The sequence below is a fragment of the Nanorana parkeri genome, unplaced genomic scaffold, assembly GCF_000935625.1.
Source record: "Nanorana parkeri isolate BGI_ZX_2015 unplaced genomic scaffold, ASM93562v1 scaffold317, whole genome shotgun sequence".
NCBI classification, from domain to species: domain Eukaryota; kingdom Metazoa; phylum Chordata; class Amphibia; order Anura; family Dicroglossidae; genus Nanorana; species Nanorana parkeri.
The window spans coordinates 1,166,705-1,186,280 of NW_017306585.1; the positions used below are offsets into that span (position 1 = coordinate 1,166,705).

Here is a 19,576-nt window from a genome sequence, read left to right on the forward strand (position 1 = left end):
TCAGCTGTAGTATCCTTATGTTGTATTTTGGTTCATATGAATACTTATTGATCTTGGTGCCTCATTACTAGCAGTCATATATCAAAATGGAACAAGGGTCTAAGAAGAAAGACGCACATTACTGATCATAGTTAGTAACCAGCAGCTCTTCATCTTGCCAATGTTTACAGAAACCACTGCCAGAGGTTAAAAATATCACATGCATAATCAGTGAACTAAAACTCTGCTCCAGTGTGTCCCCAAATACCTAGTTTTTCCCCCACATGGTGCCTAATATTGCGCCTCACACAGCATAGAGGAGGTAAAGCCAAGCTGTTAATCACAGCCTACATTTCACACCCGCAGTGTAGTTTAAATCCACTTTAAAGGCGTATTTAAATTGGATTGGTATAAAGTGACAAAAAAGTTTGGCACAAGCTGATTGTTCATTAAAATGAATTTAAAAGCATTTGAATTTTGTAATGTCAATTCAGGACCTTGGTAGTGTCATAGTCCAGGAAGAGTAAACTGTCTGCACTGAAATGTTTGCTTAGGAGGGCATACTCTTTTTTGTAAAACAAGTGCTATTAGGTTACTAGTGGTGGAATAAACTTTGTGAGCTCTTACATTTTTCAGTCGAGAGTTTTGGAGTGTTTTAATAAGTTTTGTAAATTTTAGGAAGAAAAATTTGTTTTGCACTATTCATTTTTATATTTAGTAGAATGTTGTACGCAAGTCAATAGTTTTTTTGTAGGCGTGAGTTATAATCTCAATTATTGTACATCTTTTGATTGTAGTAGTAAAAGAAGAGACAAACCAGGCTGAAATGGCTGAAGATCTTTCCAAGCTTGGCTCTGAGAGATCTCTTGTTCTGGACAGAATTGCAAGTAACGTTGCCAAACGTAAGAGCTGTATGCCTCAGAAATTTGTTGGTAAGAACTTGTAGCCTTTTCTGTCTAGCAGGAATAATCTTAACAGAGTAAAGCTGGCCATACAATTTTAGAATTTTGAACATTTGCTCGACATCGTTCATTAGAGCATTTGATCTGGCCATCATCTGGCCATCATTTTGTTAACCAATTTCTTTCAAAGGCCCTTACAAATTTCATCCAGACCTGCTACATGAATGGATTTCCAGATGTATTAATCTTTTGTACCTAACACACATGCATCACAATTTGTACAATTTTTCACAAACAAAAGTCACATTAACAGTTATAAATTGTTCATTATGATAAGAAACAAGAAAAAATCCCATCCTGTTCCTTCAATTTTCTTCATCACTGTGGTAGAAAATGAACATCAACCAGACCATACTAAATGTTAGAAAATTGAATGAAATTCAAAGAAAATGGAAAATAAAGTTTTTGAAAAATATAATGAAATTCTACTGGTGTATGGCCAACTTAACTTAAAAATGACATAAAATCTGGAGGTCCAAACTGTTTATGTGAGTCGTTCTTCACCAGAAATATTTCAAGTAAATCAACCATTAACTAGGTGTCATCTTTACTCCGTATCCTATAATAAATATGAATGTTAACAATGTGTGATTTTTAGAAAAGAACATAATAACATTAACTTAGATAAGAATATTAAAGAATTCCAGGGGGAAAAAATCTTATCCCTTGCAGTGTGGCTGCCCCCACACTGCAACAGTTAAGTGCTCGTTTGTGTCTAGGTTAAAAAGAAAAAAGTTATACTCACCTGATCTTTGGAACCAGCTTGTTCTTTGACCGGTCCCTTCCACCTCTCTTCCCCTCCGCTGCAGCAGTCCAAGGATTGGAATGTTATCACGTTCTATACACTGTTTATAGCATGTTAGGTCTCTGAGGAATATACCATTGCTGCAGAGAAGAAGGAGACAGGCAGAAGGGAGTGCTGTCTCAGCCAGCCGCATCTGAGATTTGGGTGAGTGCAGCTTTTTTTTTTTAACCTCGACACAAATGAGCACTTAACCCTTGCAGTGGGCCGACCCCCGTTAGGAATATTTTCCCCAGAGATTTGCTTTAAATATTCTACTGCCCCATGTATTTAGACAGTACAAGAATGGTCACAGACAGTTTGCTCCACACTGCACATCCAGTTACCCAGAAACAGACAAAGCCACCTAAATCTGCAAGTAGCATCCCACAGCTATTATCCCTTTGCCATTGCCTGTTTCTTCTGCCAAAAACTGTATACTGTGCCACCAACTGGGGAAAGAGGGTGGTTTATCAATTTCACTTCTTACAGCCAAGGGCCTCTTTATATCTAGGTGCATACAGTAAAATGTGGTTTCACATACACCAACACACACGTTTAATGTGAACATGCTCAGCAGAATTAACAATGCTAGAAGGAGTTCGACTCAGCCGATCCAACATCTGGATCGGCTGAGCCGAACCTCCGGCAGGCTACTCACTGCTGTTCGGCCTATTCTTATAGATGCTGAACAGCAGTGAGTGAATAGCCGAAGGCCGCTGAGCGGCATTCGGCTCGGCTGTCCTGCTCGGTCTCTCAGAGGGACCGAGCAGAACAGAAAAATAGTTTTAAAAAAGTTTTAAAAAATTAATAGAAAATGATTGTGCGAAGCTAGCAATGACAGCTAGCTCCGCCCAACAGTTTTCTATTGTCCGGCGGTTCTGCTGCCGTCAAAGAAAAAAGCAAAAACTCTCCCAGGCGCTCTGGGAGCCTCCCTCTCCCGGCCACCCAGGAAAAAAAAACACTGCTTTTTTTTTGCCCATTGGAATGCATTGCTAGATTCCAAATGGCTATTTCAATTTGCAATAGCCAATAGTAAACTAGCATTGTACCCCCATTTTAATAGCTTTCAGCGCGGCTCAGCCGAGCCGAGGCATATGCGTTCGGCTCGACTGAACCGCTCGGCCACATTCGGGAGCTGTACGGGCTATAGTGAATAGCCCGTACAGCAGCCTTTCGGTTCTACTGAAGGGGTCCTGGGGCCGAAGCTAGCCGAAGGATCGGCCGAAGCTACGGCTAGATCCTTCGGCAGCTTCGTGAATAGACCCCAGAGACGGTTAATTTTATCTGCCATTGAAGGAACTGAGGAGTACCACAGTATTTGGAAATATTTTTCAGTTACAAAAGCTGAAAATGAACCTGTGGCTGAAGGACATTTCAGGCTTAGCATATAATGTAAATATTAATTAGTAGAGTTGACTTTCAGTGAAAACTGTGTTAGATCACCCACTGCCCCAGCATGTCTATTGGTCTGTACGGTTGCCCATCACACCAATAGGATTGCCAAAAAGATTTCGTAGGCATATAACTTTAGCTGCCATATCTCTGGATTTACAAATATTTTTGAGTCATGATTTCTCTTAAAGTAGAACTGAAGCCAAAACATTTTTTCTTAGTTTTGGATAGAATAAGGGAGGGTTATAACCACAGTCAGCTTTTTTTGCCCTCTGTGTCTCATTTGGTATATTTCCTTTCACTTCCTGTCTGAAGAGAGGGAAATCCCCGGTGGTCCGCAGGATCACCAAAAGAAGTGTCCCCATTGGAAAAATCCTCATCTGCACCTAATGACAGCCCAAAATTTGGAATCTACTTTCACTTTCAGATATAACTATCACCAGGATAAATCGAGAGGGTTCCCTAATGGGGAGACAGACATGAATAAAAACCTGACAGGTGTTCAAATTCCTCTCCACTCTAAAATTAGAAAACAAAGTTTTGGCATCAGTTGCACTTTAAGGATACCTCTGCTTACGTGTTACTCATAATATGAGCACTCCATGTTTCTTGCAGGTTTGCATAATACCATTTTAGTGTATAATAAATGTTATTGTAATTTAATCAGTATCATAACATCATTGAAAACAAGTGTACAAGCTATAAGGAAAATTAAATATGCAGTATCAAACAATTGAATTAAATAGCAGGTGTCAGTGAAACCAACTGCCTACAAGTGTTATATTTAAAAAAAAAGTGCTACCCTTGAGGTTTGTTTGTTTTGTTTTTTGCTAAGACACATGATATAAGGCAGGTCCCAGCATTCACATCCCTTCTCGGTGTCAGCGGTTCATGTAAAGCTTTTTGTTACCATTTTCCAGCACTGTGGTGTTTCCGGTCTTGTCTAAAGGTTTACTAGTCTCATTATATGTAGTTCAGCCTACTCAACTAAACAGAGCACAGTTCAAAAAAGCCACAAAAACATATCACAGTTACAAAAGCACTACAGTAAATACTGTTACTTCTATTAACCTTTAAAGTGACACTAAACTCAGGAGTTAAACCTTTAAAATGCATTCAAGCACCCTAACTATTAACAAAAAGTTATATTTTTTTGTGTATCACTCGGCTGTAGATCCTCAAATCATCTCCGAATTGTTGCTGACACTTCCTTCTGGAGGGTGGTTACTTTTGTTCTCCATATTACCTGAATGTGTTGCAAAGTAGCCACCGCAGCTTTCTCTTGTGATGGACTATAATCTCAATACAAATTAGTAAACTAAACCATGGATTGTAGTCCATAATGGGACTGAGTTTGAAGTGGTGGCTACTATGCAACACACACAGGGATCTACAGCTGAGTGATAAACAAATAAGGTAATTTTTTTGGTAATAGTAAGGCTATTTGAATGCATTTTTTAGCTATGTCACTTTAACCCCATAATGACCGAGGCCTTTTTTTTTTTTTTTCATCTTTTGCACACATGTTATAATTCACATTTTAGGTCTGAAAATGACTTAAAACCCCCAAACATTATTTATTCCCTGTAGAATAAAATGGCTGCAGTTTCCAATTTTTTATTTTGCAAGATATTCACGCAACTTATTATCAAACCCCACAATTTAGTGAAAAACAACGAGTAAATAGACACCCAACATGTCCAGGTTACAAATTATGTGCATCTGTGAATTGGCAACAAAATTCAGTACCCCAAAAAGTCCATAGACGTGCACGGCAATACCCAACATGTGTAGCGCGATCATCGTTTATGTATGTAGGTGCACCCGACGCGTGTTTACGTTATGACGCGCATGCTCGCGGGGGGGAGACGTATCGGGCCGTTCCCGGGAAGGACAGGCTGCTGCGTGTGATTTGTAGGCAGCAGCCTGTTCTTCTCTATGGGAGGATGCAGCCGTACGCTCAACTGAACTGCACATTTGCACGGGTGCGGATGTCCATACTAATACGCAGCCGCGGCACAGTGGTTGAAAAACGCTGACATAGAGGGCTGCATGCCTCCCATGTAATAACATATTGGCAATGGCAGGACCTCTTTAAGGTGATACTGAGGTTCCAAAGACCCCCAGTGTCATCTTTACACTCTAAATAAGCTATTGAAGTGCAGATCACACTTCAATAGCTTAATGCTGGGCTTCAGGAGCCCAGCACTGACAGATATGGGACCCGAAGTAATGCAATACGCGTCGTTACTGGTCCCATAGTGCGGGGAGGAGATCGATGAATGGATGTTCGCCCGCTCCTCACCAGGTTCCCACCACACCAGAGATGCTGGTCCCGGGCCCGCAGGAGGGACCGAGCTTACCGGCCCGTGGAAGCGATCTGGCAACAGCTGAGTTGTCAGAATCACTTCTATTGTAAAGCCCACAGTCGGCTTTACAGATGTCCTGGCAGAGTCTGTTTAAACGGCCCACTGCCAGTGATGTACTATGTACGTCACTGGTCACGATGGGGTTAAATAAGACTCTCCAGCTGAATGTAGGAAATTGCACACAACTGGTTATTTGATGTTTTTGGAAAAATAATTTCAATATCAAATATGTATGACTACAAAGCACATTAAAAAAGATACTTGCACACCCTCTCTAGTTCATTCACCATATTACATAGTTACATAGTAGTTAAAGGGTTTCTAAACGCTCATGTTTTTTTGCATATATCTACTGCTAGCAAGCAGTAGATATATGCAAAACGTTTTTTTTAAAACGCTTTAAACTTACCTGTGTATTCACCGCGCGCTCCCATCCGAAAATCTGAAACTGCTTGGAGGGCCGCAAAGCATCTTGGGGTGTGTGTGTGTTTCTCTGTATTTAATTGGCTCTTAAAATATTATTTGAACATAGAGAAAAAGTTAAGGGCAGCAACGATCGCTGGATTTAGGGTGAAGTGAAGTATCTGACCCGGTGGGGGCACCAAAGTTGCAATTGACCTTTAAATGCAATTCCTTTTGTTTTCTTCTTTTCTTTAATGTCTGATAGCTTTCACTAATTTTTTTTCAAGTTCTAGCTTGTTTCTAGCAAGGCTTTCTCTCAGTTGCCAGTAAGCCATGAAATCACACACCTCTGACCCCCACCTTTCACTTTTTTTGCTTTCACCGTTAAATGGTTTGTCTTGCAACTGACATTTACCATATACAATACACAGTTAATAGAGCAATGCATGGTGGGAGCTATAAATGCAGTTATCACAGTATTGCTTGTTTTTGACTGGTTCTACTACTTTTCTTAAGTTTTAAATTCAGTAACAGAATAAACCTTTGCATTTATACAGGGTAATCTATGATGTTGACAGTTAGAAGACACTCAGATGAATATAAAGTGGAGAGTTGTATTTGTTTTTTTTCCCATATGGCTGCTTGTTGGTCTGTTTAACACCAGTAGTCAGAGAGCCCAGTGATTTTAAGCAGCTGAATAATTTTTAGGGACTTTTAGATTGGGAAGGGTTAGCAGGGACTGGTTGAAGACTTGCATGTGCTAATTAGCTCCCTTTACTGATATGTAAAGAGTTAAGGTGACCATACACTTTACAACCATCGCAAGACCTTAGTCTTGCGATGGTTGTAAAGTAATTAAAAAAACTTACAATCTGCCCATCTTGGACAGGCAGATCGTACTTGCGATCATCGCAAGCCCGCCCCCCTGATGGGCGGGCTTGCGATGACCGCAATGCTGAACGGGCAGTGTGCGCGTGCGCACACCGGCCCGTTAGGCATTTGTCTCCCGAGCATCATTCAAACCAGCCAAAAGTCTAGCATGCTCCTTAGACAAAAGACGTGCGACCGTACAGTAGAAACGGTCGCACGTCTTCATTCACACTGTACGATTCTCGTATGATCGCGGGATTTCGTGCAGTGTGTGGGCACCTTTAGACCTGGAGACCTGCTAGCTGTCTGGAATTGATAAGGTATGGTTTTTCACATTAACCCTGCCCATCAAACCTTATGTAATAAATATGCATTACCAGTTTAAGTAATGTGTGTCTACAGCTATAATTATGTTAATTAATATTTATTGATAAAAAGAAAGTACTTAGCATGTAGACGCTTTGTTGTTTTTAATACTTTCTTTCTTGTTTCTTTCTTGTATTAGGCAAACCAATACATTTTCACCTAGGTGGTACTGTCACTCCCACGAAACATGGTAAAAAAAGATTAAGTTATTTGTTAAACTTACTAGTATGTGGCCAAAGGGATTAGCTGTAAACATACCTTTATTTGGTTGCAAATAAAACCTTTATTTGTAATATTCAAATAAACAGCCCTATATATCCTTAGGCCTTATTCACATTGGCACACTGGAAGTTATCTGGGAAGTATAAACAACCTGTATTGTTCCCAGATCACTTTTTCCTCAGTATAGATGTTCCTGCTTAAAGCTGCATTAGGTGCGTTTACACGCATTAAGATGACTTTGAAGAATTCTATTTTCTCTAAATGCATCTAAACTTAACGCAGGTAAATGGAAAGGCTGAATGATACCACTGAAAATCAGTTACATGCATGTATATGTGTTTAGATATGTTGTCTAAGGCTGCATTCAAACGGGGCATTTTGGGACTCCTCCGACAAGAATCTACAGTTTTTGCCGCAGGAATCCCAGGTGTCCCCATTTGCATGCGGCCACTGTACCCATTCACGTTAATAACAGGGTGACACCAGTTGCATCTGTCAGCGGCAGTCCACATGTAATACATGGTACAATTACATGCAGTTTGGTGTATATGTTTGTCCCTTGACACATCTAACCTGCATCCAGGCCGCATCTGTTAGCAGCAGTCCACATGTATTCATACATGGTACGATTACATGTGGTTCAGGATAGATGACTGTCCCTAGATGCATATATCATCAGCCCAAGGGCAATCATCTATCCCATACTACATATAATCGTGCCATGTACGATTACATGTGGACTGCCGCTAACAGATGTGGCCAGTGTCACCCTTTCATAAACTTGAATGGGTACAGGGTCTGCATCTAAAACGGGAATCCCAGAACGCAACAAAATCTCCCTGTGAATGGGGCCTAAACACATACTGTATAAACGCTGGTTTGATACTGCCAGTGTGAATGAGTCCGTAGCTTTAGATATGTATTCGAATATGCAATTATCTAGGTCTACATGTTTTTATAAGACAATTTGTTACTGGCATTATTTACTTGTTATTTGCCAGTATTCACTGTGCTTCAGAATATTTGTTATGAGCACCAGAAAATTTCCCAGGATGCACCTAAAAAACTTGTGGATGGCCTTAAAGGGTCATTTCCATGATCTGATAACTCAGCTAAGAATGATACCATAGTCATGCCATGCCATAGTATTAATACCTCGGGAAAGAGAGAAGTTTATGACTGACTTTTGTATACTGCAATTCAGCTCTATGTGCATCTAAACTGACAACATTATTATGTTGAAGACATATAATCCCAGTGCAGTTTTAGAAAAACTGTTAAGGTTTTGGGTCACTTCATCATCTCAGACTTGATATGGTTATCCTGTAAAAGATGAGGTATTTGCAATTATTGATAGAAGTTAGCTAGAGGCACATCAACCTCTTTTGTAAGGTCTCAAAGGATTTCAAAGAATGGTGAGTAAAGAGATCATGAAACTTAGTAATGCCAAGTAATTTCAAAGGCTGTAAATTCAGATCTTTGATAAATTGTCTTAGGACCTATATTGGGAGGACAAGCTTCTGGTTGGTTTTTGAATTGACAGAATGAATAGGAGCCCACAGACCAGACCCTAAGTTTGCTGGGATGGGTAGTAATAAAATGCGTGGTGGAGTAGCCCCAGTTGACAGCCATGGGTATTAGTTGTGAGTTATTGGCAGGAAGGAGAGAGGATTCTATAAGTGACCAGAGTTTCTGGTAAGGGTCTCCACCAGTGCTGTAGTTGGTCAAGTAGAGCAGCCCTATAGTAATGGTGAACATTCACGAGTCCCATCCCACCTGTATGTATGTGTCTTGTTATGGAAAACGCATCAAGGACATTTTCTATTCTGTATGTATTGGTTAATGATATGTTGCATGGAGGTCAGAAATGAGGATGGCAAGGGCAATGGAAATAAAAATGTTTGAAAAAAAGTAGTTTAGGAAATATAAGCTTCCTAAAATCTGCGAATTTGTCTGCCATAGATAATTCATAACATTTTAGCTTGTTGAGTTTCTATGGTAGGTAATGGAGAAAATGTTTGTAGTTCAGGTCATATGGTTGAAAAATCATGGCCAAAATCTAAATGCCCAGGAATTTTATTTTGGTAGGTGCCCAGGTGTATGGTCATTTTTGTGATTGTTGGATAGTTAGAAAGAATATGAAGGTTTAGTATTTGAGATATGGTCTTATTTTCATTTGTAATAGGAGGCTGCACTAAATTGGCTAATGATATCCTGGATTTTCTGAATGAAAGTAAGGGGATTAGACCCTATAAGGACTACATCACCCACAAAATAGCTAACTTGGAGTTGGCCATGCATTTCCAGGCCCGTAATGTTAGGGTTGGATTTTAAGTGTTCAGATAACAGCTCCATATGTAAAACAAAAATGATTGGGGAGAGTGGGTACCCCTCTCTAATACCATTAATTATTAGATACTCCTTGGAGAACATGCCTGCAGATAATACTTTAGCTGTGTATAGTGACATAACAGCTGACAGTAACCAACCGAAAAAAATACATTTATGAAAAACCACTCAGTGTACCATATTGAATGCTTTTTGCACACCAAGGCAAAAGAGTTCAGTGTTCTCTGGAGTTCCACAAATTTGATAAGATTAGTCTCTTGGTGCCATCCTATGTTTGTATGCCTTGTATGCCTTTATTGATAAAGCCAACTTGGTCAGGCCCTATCAAGTTAGGGATTATGTGTAGTAACATACAGTACGTCCAATAAGTTTGGCATAAGTTTGGATCGTTATTGACGAGGGAGATGGGTCTGTAGTTAGGAGGGTACAAGGGGTCTTTTTTCAGTTTAGGAATTGTTAGAATTACCACTTGTAATTTTTCTGTCTGGAAAAGAGCCAGAGGATGCATCTAGATTGTAGATACTAGCTAAGTACGGAGTAAGGATTGTCTTGAATTGTTTATAGTATTCATTTGGAAATCTATAGATTGGGAATTTGTGACTCAGTAACAAATACCTTGTGGGGTAAAGGGTTGGGATTAGGAATCTAGTTGTTCTGAGAGAAGTGGGAAGAGTGATGGTTTTCAAAAAATATTTCTGTAGTACATGGCGATGGCTGGGTAGTGTGGGGATTTCGTCGTAGTTCACAGAGTGAACTGTAGTACTCGCTAAATGTATTATGATATCTTGTGGGTTGAGAGGTTGAGAGATTTTTGATGAATGTTAGAATTCACAAGAGACAATGGGGTTGACTTACTAAAGACAAATAGGCCATTCACTTTGCAAGGGGATTTGCACTTGCACAGTCATGTGCAAGTAAATTAAAAAACAAAAACAGTATTTGTGCTTGCACATGATTCACTTCATTCACTATACAAAGGAGAGGCTTCTCCTGCAAAGTGCAATTTTGTGACAGCGAAAGTGAACAGCCAATTTGCTTTTAGCGAATCAACCCCAATCTCTTGTGTTTAAGGTATTTCAGCTTTCTGGCTAAATTTGCACTAGCTTTATTGCTTAGGGCATATTGGTTTACCTTAATACATTTAAGATGCTCACAATTGTGGAGAAGTGTTCTCAGTTGTTGACTAGCTTTAAGAATAGATACGGACAGTTTAGGAAAGGGAAGACTTTAATTTTTTTTGCAGTTGATCAGTCTGCAGCATTTTCTGTCTCTTAGTACATGAGCTGAATTTCAGTTTCACCTTTCATATAAACCTTATGTCCATTCCACAATGCATAGTGATCAATGTTATGCACATGAATAATTTCAAAGAATTGGATAGGAGTATTGCAACGGTGTTCAGCAACATTGATTGTTATTGGAGTGTGGTCAGATCATGCAATGGGGTTTTGATAGTTGAGGAGATAACATTGTGAAGAGACCATTTGCTAGGAAAAAGTCAATTCTAGTATAGTTAGAGTGAGATACAGAAAAGTATGTGAAGTCCTTTCCCAAGTTCCAGATATTATACAGGTCATGATCGTGCAGAACATGATTACGGTAGTGTGCAGGATTCCTGCTTTTGGATGAGAAGTTGATCCTTCTCGATAGGTCTCCTATGATATTAAAGTCTCTCCCTACTATTAGTGTACCTTGTGTAGCTTGCAAACATGCTATACTTTTTAGAAAGGAATTTAGTTTGCTTGGTGTTCAGATGTAGAGATTCAACAGTATAAAGATATGATTTAATTTGCATATAAGTAAAAGTATAAGATATCTGGCTTATATATCAAAGGTGGTTTGAATGCATCTGAAATTGATCAAGTCTTTAAATGGAATAAGAACACCACATTTCTTTTTAGTAGTGTTAGACATGAAGATATCTGGATATTGTTAAAGTTTTAGGGGCGGACTGTTAACTGAAGAGAAATGGGACAACAGGACAAATATAATATCTCCCTTTGTAGAGCCTATCTTGTGTAAAGACTGCTTAGACCCCTGGCAATGAGGGAAATACATTTGTTTGTCATAGAGAGGGGAATAAAGTGGGTCTTAGTGGTTGCAAATATAGTTAAATTGAAAGGGATAGCACATTAGGACCCAAGAATAAGTAGCAATGTGGAGAAGATGCAGGGTATTGTGTGCCATGCGGTCCAAAGCTTAGGAGGTCATTTGGTTATGAATATACATGCAGAATAAACGTCTTTATATTGCAGAGATTTGGTTGGTTAACAATAAAACAGAAACAGACACAAAAACAGTTAAGCTCAACCTGAAGACAATCTCAGGTACCATCGGCAGCATATTCTGCTTTGTTCTTAGGTCAGAACATACTGTATAACTGAACAGTCATTAGGCTCCCTCTAGTGGACCTACATGCAATTGAAAAGGAATTGCAGTTTCCCAATATACTGGTCAGATAGAGACGCTGAACTGATAGATCAAGAACAGTAAAGCTCCAAACATGCCAAATATGTTTTCAATTGAGAATTGATGTCATGAGGTAGGATTTTCTATTTTTTAAGCAGGTGAAAACCTCCTTTCAGGCTGGCAATAGTAAACATTTTGCATTGTAGTGGTTAGCACATGCCTTGCAGCACTTGGCTTCCCCCGTTTGTACTCTGGTCGGGACACTATCTGCAAGGAGTTTACATGTTCTCCCTGTGCTTGCACGGGTTTCCCCCAGATACTGCAGTTTCCTCCCACACTCTAAAGACATGGTGGAAGGCTGTCTACTTTTTGCCTAGTATTAGTGTGGAATAGGGACCTTAGATTTTAAGCACTTTGAGGGCAGGAAATGTAAGTGCTACATAAATTGTCAGCACTGTATAAATACCTGTAATAATAGATAAATAATAATTGGAAACGAGGGGCTTTGTGGGGTATTCCCATCTATAGAATATCTTGATGTTTCTGAGTACTTTGGGTAATGGCAAAAGCTTTTTCCTATTTTAAATAGTAATTTGAGAAGAGTCAGCATATAGATAGGGCCCTTCATATTTGTCAGGTAGTGGAAGATTTTTACCTGGCAGCTGACATAAGTTGAAAAAAGTGGATTCCTGCTAGGACACCTCTTGGGGTGGGATCTGGCAAGGAACTTGATTTGGGGATGCTATGTACCCCATCTATGAGGACTTCCATATTGCTTGCAGAGGGCAGTAGGGCTCTCTAAGTTGTTAAAGGTCACTTTGGAGTTCTAATTGCAAAATATTTTCAGGGCTACCCCTAAATTTGATGTTGTTACACCTGGAATGATCTTTCATGTACGTAATTTATGCTTTAACCACTTGCTGACCAGGTGTATTTTTCAAGCTGTACTGAAATAAATTTTATACCATTTTTGGGGGACAGATAGAGCTTTCTTTTGGTGGTATTTAGTCACCACTGGGGCTTTAATTTTTTACTATATTTAAAAAAATTACTGAACATTTTTTTTACATTGTGTTATAATACATTTATTATTACCCAATTTTTTGGTAAAATATAAAAGACTGACTGGGTCACGTCGGGTAAATAGACACCAAACATGTCAAGCTTAAAAATTTGCACACACCCGCGAAATCGCAAAAAACTACCATACCCAAAAATGACCATAGGTGACGCTCATCAGTTTAGTGTTATTAGTGATTAATGTGTGGCCTAATGGGTGCAATCGTCGTTTTCGCACACGTATACGCACCAGACGCATGTTGGCATGCGTGTATGTATGGGTGGGGACTTTTTTTTAAATTGTGTTTTTTTTAAATTCTTTTTCATGTGGGACTTTGTGAATTTTTTTTCCCACTTAACTTTATTGCTATCACATAGGGAGCTAGGAAACCCCCTATGTGATAGCAAAGAGATGTGACAGATCCTCTTTATGGAGACATTAGGGGTCTCCAAAGTCACCTAGGGACCCCCAAAGATGCTGATGAAGCAGAGCTCTGCTTCATCAGCTTCTCTCCTGCGTCTAAAGCTGGAGAGTGACACAAGAATTCGGAAGTGATGTAATGTACATCACTTCCGCATTCTGACACCTGAGAGGGGACTGGAGGGAGATTGTGTACCGATCTCCCTCTGATCCCCTTTCACAGAGCCACCATGATGGTCCTGGGCTCGTACCGGGCACAGCGAGCCCGGGACCAGCGGGAGGGGGGGGCAGCGGAGGGGGGGCGCATGGACTGGCACCGTATACAAGCGATACGCCGGCTCTATAGCCGACGGTCACTTGTATGTACACAGGCATCGCTGCCTGTTTTTAAATTTGGGCAGGTTGGAGTGGGAGTGGCTGACGGGACGTTTAAATATGCCCACTCAGATCTAGGAAGCTCTAGGAAGTATTTTTACAAAGGCCGGGAGGAGGTTAAAGAACAACCCTGAGCTTGTAAAAAGTTAGCCCTGGCAGTGAGGCTACCCCCACACTACAAGAGTTAAGCACTCATTTTGGTCTAGGGTCTAAAATAAAAAAAGATATACTCAATCAATCCTCGGTGGACTCCCAATGTTTTTACAGCACAGGTCTTCTTTAAAATTAGCCCATGGCAGTAGAGGGGGAAAAAAAGAACAAAATTAAAAATCTGATACTTATTATTTGCTGCTGCACACCAGGGTTTTTCATCCATCGAGTGCCCTGGGATCTCCAAAATACAGTGTGGTTTTCTTTTACGACAGCAGCCAGTGTCCTTGTCACTGGCTGTGGCCTACCCCCTTCCTGGCTTGCTTATATGACGGCCATTAAGAAGTTTATAATCCAGGCCTGGATAAATATGTTGTGATGGGATGTATGACAAGTAACACTAGCAGATCTCTGGTTATGGTGTTCTGCTAATAAATGTTATTGTAACTTTTGGTAATGGCAATTCCTATGGTTAAATCAAAGCCCTTTTGAAGTGTACAGACTCTCTGGAAAAAAAGTTTAATCAGTAGGCTGGTTTAGTTGTGTTGCAAACTGGCGAGTTTGCAACAGGGTTTCCTTACTTAGTTTTGGGGTGCCTAGGCTTTATTACTGTCACATCAGTGAACAGGAATCTGGTTGTTTGTAGGAGTAAAGCACACTCCTTTTCAAGGATCTCAGGGCAATAGAGAGAAAAAATTACAAAGCAAGTGGTGGAAGGTATGGATCATGTTTTTTTAGGTTAATTTTAGGATCGGCCTATTTATCCCGGTTTTCAAATCTAGCATAGGTAAAATCATGACGGCGATGGTGACTTTGAAATTCACTATTCTGTTATACTAACAAAATATTAATTAATACTAGTAATTAAAGTAACCTGTCTATATTCTGCCTATAATGCAGTTTTTTCTGCACAATGTAGAAGAATAGAAAAGTATTTTTAAATTGTAATGGATAATTGTGATATATAAGCTATGTAAATAAAAGACAAGGGTAATGTCTGAATGGACTACTAGACAAGCTTCATGAAAGAAAGGAATATCAGTTTGTAGCATGTTGTTTTTTATAGCTCTGCAAAATGTATAATAATATATTTAATATTTTTATCTTTTTTTCTCATAGGGGAGAAGCGGTTATCAGATCTCCCATTTGATGCCAGTGCTAATTATGAGAAGGAGAGTGACATGATGCAGACACATGTCATGGATCAGGCAATCAACAATGCTATTACATATCTGGGTGCAGAATCTTTGCGTCCTCTGGTGCAGACCCCACCAGGTGGTCCTGAAGTTGTTCCAGCCATAAACACAATGTATGCCCTACATAAGCCTCACCCTGACATTGCCTCCCATCCTAACCAAGCAGCACATGAAAGTGCAGTGGAAAATTTACTGCTGCTTTCCCAGGTTAAATCCATCTCTTCTGAAAAGGGGGTATCACCAAGCAATAGCTGCCAAGATTCCACAGACACTGAAAGCAACAATGATGAAAGGGGAGGCCTTATTTATCTCACGAATCACATGACCCCTCATCCTAGAAATGGGCTTTCTCTAAAAGAAAATAAGGCATTTGATGTGTTTAGGGCTGCCAGTGACAATTCACAAGATGCTTTTAAAGTGATCAGTAACAATGGAGAACCACTGAAAATTCACAAGTGTGAGCACTGCCGAGTTATTTTCTTAGATCATGTGATGTACACTATCCACATGGGTTGTCATGGCTTCCGTGACCCATTTGAGTGCAACATGTGTGGTTACCAGAGCCAGGACAGGTATGAATTTTCATCACATATAACCCGAGGGGAGCATCGTTTCAACATGGGTTGAGCCTTACTTAGCTTTGTCAGCAGCCATCAATGTTTGTGTGCTGGTTCCACCAGAGTTGCATGGAAGAAGAAAAAATGAGGCTCAACATTTAGGAACAACAGAAAAGCATTCAGGCGTTATTCTATGTCCACCCACAGGAATAAAAAGAGATGTAGAATCTACAAGAGCCAGTAATGTGACTATTTTTTTTCCCACAGAGGACGCATGTTTGTTTTTTTTATACAATTTTTACTGTAACACAGTGATGCCACATTTTGGAGCATCTATGTTTTTGGAAATCTTTTAAAGGACATTTGTACTAAACAAATTAGAGAATGTCATTGTTGCTTATATTTTATTCATGCCTATGTAAATACATTATATATGTTACAGGAAGTCTAAAGACGATTGGAAACTTCTTAACCTCTTATTTTATTTTAGCCATATGACATACACAGGTACTTTAGAAAGTACATCCAGAACTATAATGGTAGTCCTACCTTTAGAATGCTTTATTGGCTTGTACATTCCTTCCTATTGCTTTTAATAAATAAATCAACTTTCCTTTATAGCTTCCTGAAAGAAATTTAGCTAATAATACATAGAGTCTGACAGACTGTTTATCTCCATGGTGTTAGTAGACAACTCAGCTCTGCTATGCTGTCTTTGAAGTACTCTTTTATATCTAGAGTACAGTGAGCTCTCCAAAAGAAAGGCAACTAAATATTCTTGTTTGAATATATAATCTTATGGCCAAAAAAACACAGGAGGAGGCAACAAAGTAAAAGCAAAAAAAGAGTGTCTGTGCCACAATATGCAATGTGTTTGATGCCACTTGTAAATTATTGGATAGCAAAGTTAACAAAATAGTGTTTTTCCTGTTTAAAACTGAAACCATGGACATTTCTCTCTAGTTTATATACATGAAACCCAATGCATGTAGTAGGATGTTCATTAGAGCTTGTACAAGCCAATAGAGCAGCTGTCTCTGGAGGTGGAACAGCCCTCAAAGTGATAATTTATCAAAGCTAAATTTCAGCCAAAATTGAAAATAAGGCCTTAAATGCATATAGAGTACATCCTACCTGCCATGATCTTTTGGATTCCAGGCATAGCTGTAGTGCACTAGGCCACCTCACTGCCTGAGAAGGCCTTATTGCTACAATTGTTGTATAAGGTAAATGTGCAGCCCCTGTATTCTTAATTATGCCCTTTGCAGTCTCACAATTAGAGGTTATGAAGCACATAATCATATTACAGGCAGTAGATCCACCCAGGAGCAGGGCTGAATTGCTTCTTAGCCAACTTGGGCCACGTTTAGGGCAGCAGGGCTGTCAGGGGGGTGCATATTGTCACCCAATACATCATGCTAATCTTGTTTGTTTTATACTAAGGTTAATCATTAGACAGGGGTAGGAAAAGGTGGAACAATACAATTGGCTTAGGAAGGCAGACAGTGTAATTCTGGCCCTGCCCTGGAGTACATATCAGGGGTGTCATGCAGATTATGTAGATAATGTATTACATAAAATTCAGATAAGGTTAAAAAGTGGGCCTTTTATCTTTAGTGTAATTACTGGATGTTTCCTAGATAGCTTTGGCAGTTCACTGTTGCCTGGAGTTGTTTTAGACTGCCAGCCCCCACCTCAACAACTATAATTACTTTACAAGGAAGCTAGCAACGTCTGTTACAGATTCAACATCACTGAATTGCCAAGGGTTAACACTTTCCAACTTCTGTAAAAACTGACAGTAACATAACAGAAATGGTATACCATGTACTTATTTATCGCTTTTCCTTTAAAAATTGTGTTTTCGTTTTTGATTTAGACAGGCAGCAATGGAGTGTTTACTAGTGTACATATTCAATACATATTCAGCAATGTATAAAAACTAAAATGCCACACTTTATGAAAGGAGCTTGCTTTGTCATGTATATATACTGAAAATATAGAATTGTATAAATGTATCCTTGCCCACAAATGGCATTTTCTTACTGTAACTTTTAAGCAAATTTATTGGAAGTATTTATCAGTGATGAAAAAGCAGTTGGGCTCTAAGGTGCAGAATACAAAAAGGCCTAATAATGTCATTAGACCAAAAGCTAAATAGATAATAAATTCATTAGATGCACCTATTTTAAGAGTTCTGTTGTTTTAGGAGTCAGTGAGTAACAAAATCTGTAAGTAATGTACTCTTTTTACAAATAATTATTATCAGCCAAACAATATGCTTGTATAAATCAGTGTCTGCCCATAATTATTATATTTGTTTAACACTGCTCAATTCACAAAACTTTAACACCAACCTAAGGGACTCTGTTTCTATCCACGTGAATGTAAATTTCACATTTGATTGAACTCTGAATATAAGTGTCACTTTTTCAAAATAAGTTCAGTAAGTCCCCTACATACGAATGGGTTGCTTTCCGAGAGCACGTTCAACAAGTCCAACAAAGTTAGCCTAGGTACCCAGCTACATCTCTGCTGCTTTTACGCTTGCTTCTGGACATCTAGGCCTTGAAATAAAGATACTGTACTCTATACAGTACTGTACAGTAAGGTATACAAAAGCACACACACGTGACAAGGTAAGCTAGACATGTGAACTAACTTACGTGATTGGACATGCAAATGCATGTTCGCATCTTTGGAAGTTCGTAACTTGAATGATTGTATGTAGGGGACTTACTGTGTATATATATATATAAAAAAAAAATATATATATCTTGGTGTGTTAGCTTTGTGGATTTATCCTTTTGGATTTTCATTTGAGGGAGTGTTAGTGTCCTACTTGGCCCACTGATAAATCTAAGAACTACATCTCTGCCTTACTTCAAAAGAAGTTGATGACATTTCCTGACTTACAAATGAAGGGAGTTTATTTCTTATTTAAAGATATGTCTGGGAAGGTTCTCATTCATCCAGGTCATGGTATATCTGTAAAAAAGAAGTCAAGGAAACTGGACTTGCAGTATTTTTCTTGAAGACGTTTCACTGGTCATCCAACCAGCTTTCTCAATTCAGAATGTTTGTCGTTTTGCATACCTTCCAATGTAAACTTGATGTTATGATCTACTAAGTTGATATGGTCAGTGAAAGCCCGTAACTCTTGTTTGTGAATCTTAACCCAAGTGTCATCCACATATCTGAACCAATGACTGGGTGTAATTCCCTTGAAAGTGGTCAGGGCCTTGCTTTCTACTTCCTCCATGTACAGGTTCGCCACAATAGGTGAAACCGGCGATCCCACGGCACAGCCATGCAATCAACACCTGGTTGCGACTAAAAGATTATGTGGATTGGAGCGACATTCACCATATTTATTCCCAGATCATTCCCAGTCATTCTTCATTGAGAAAGCTGGTCGGATGTCCAGTGAAAGGCCTTCAAGAAAAATCCAGCAAGTCCAGTTGCCTTGACTTATTTTTTACAGATATTTATTTAAAGATAGTAGGCAGAACCATGCAAATCACAACCAACACTGCATGCAGAAGTAACATATACGGTAGTGTAGACTATGGAGCCATTTATACAACTGGCAGACATTTATTTCAGCGTTGTTAGCCCTCATGATTACTATATATAGACACAGTTGCTTCTAAGGAGCAAAACTCAAGGAGCAATCAGACAGGATAAACAGTCAGGTTATAGACAATTGAGGCA

At 39.3% G+C, this 19,576-nt stretch overlaps 1 protein-coding gene across 1 annotated transcript in view; it reads left to right on the forward strand.

Moving 5' to 3' along the window:
* Positions 1-15,952, forward strand: part of IKZF1 (IKAROS family zinc finger 1) — a 133,952-nt gene extending 118,000 nt beyond the window's left edge. The window contains exons 7-8 of the mRNA XM_018558053.1: positions 780-911; positions 15,229-15,952. Of these exons, the coding sequence (XP_018413555.1) occupies positions 780-911; positions 15,229-15,932 (836 nt within the window). The 3' untranslated portion in view covers positions 15,933-15,952. The remainder of the gene's footprint in view (positions 1-779; positions 912-15,228) is intronic.
* The last annotated feature ends 3,624 nt before the right edge of the window (positions 15,953-19,576 follow it).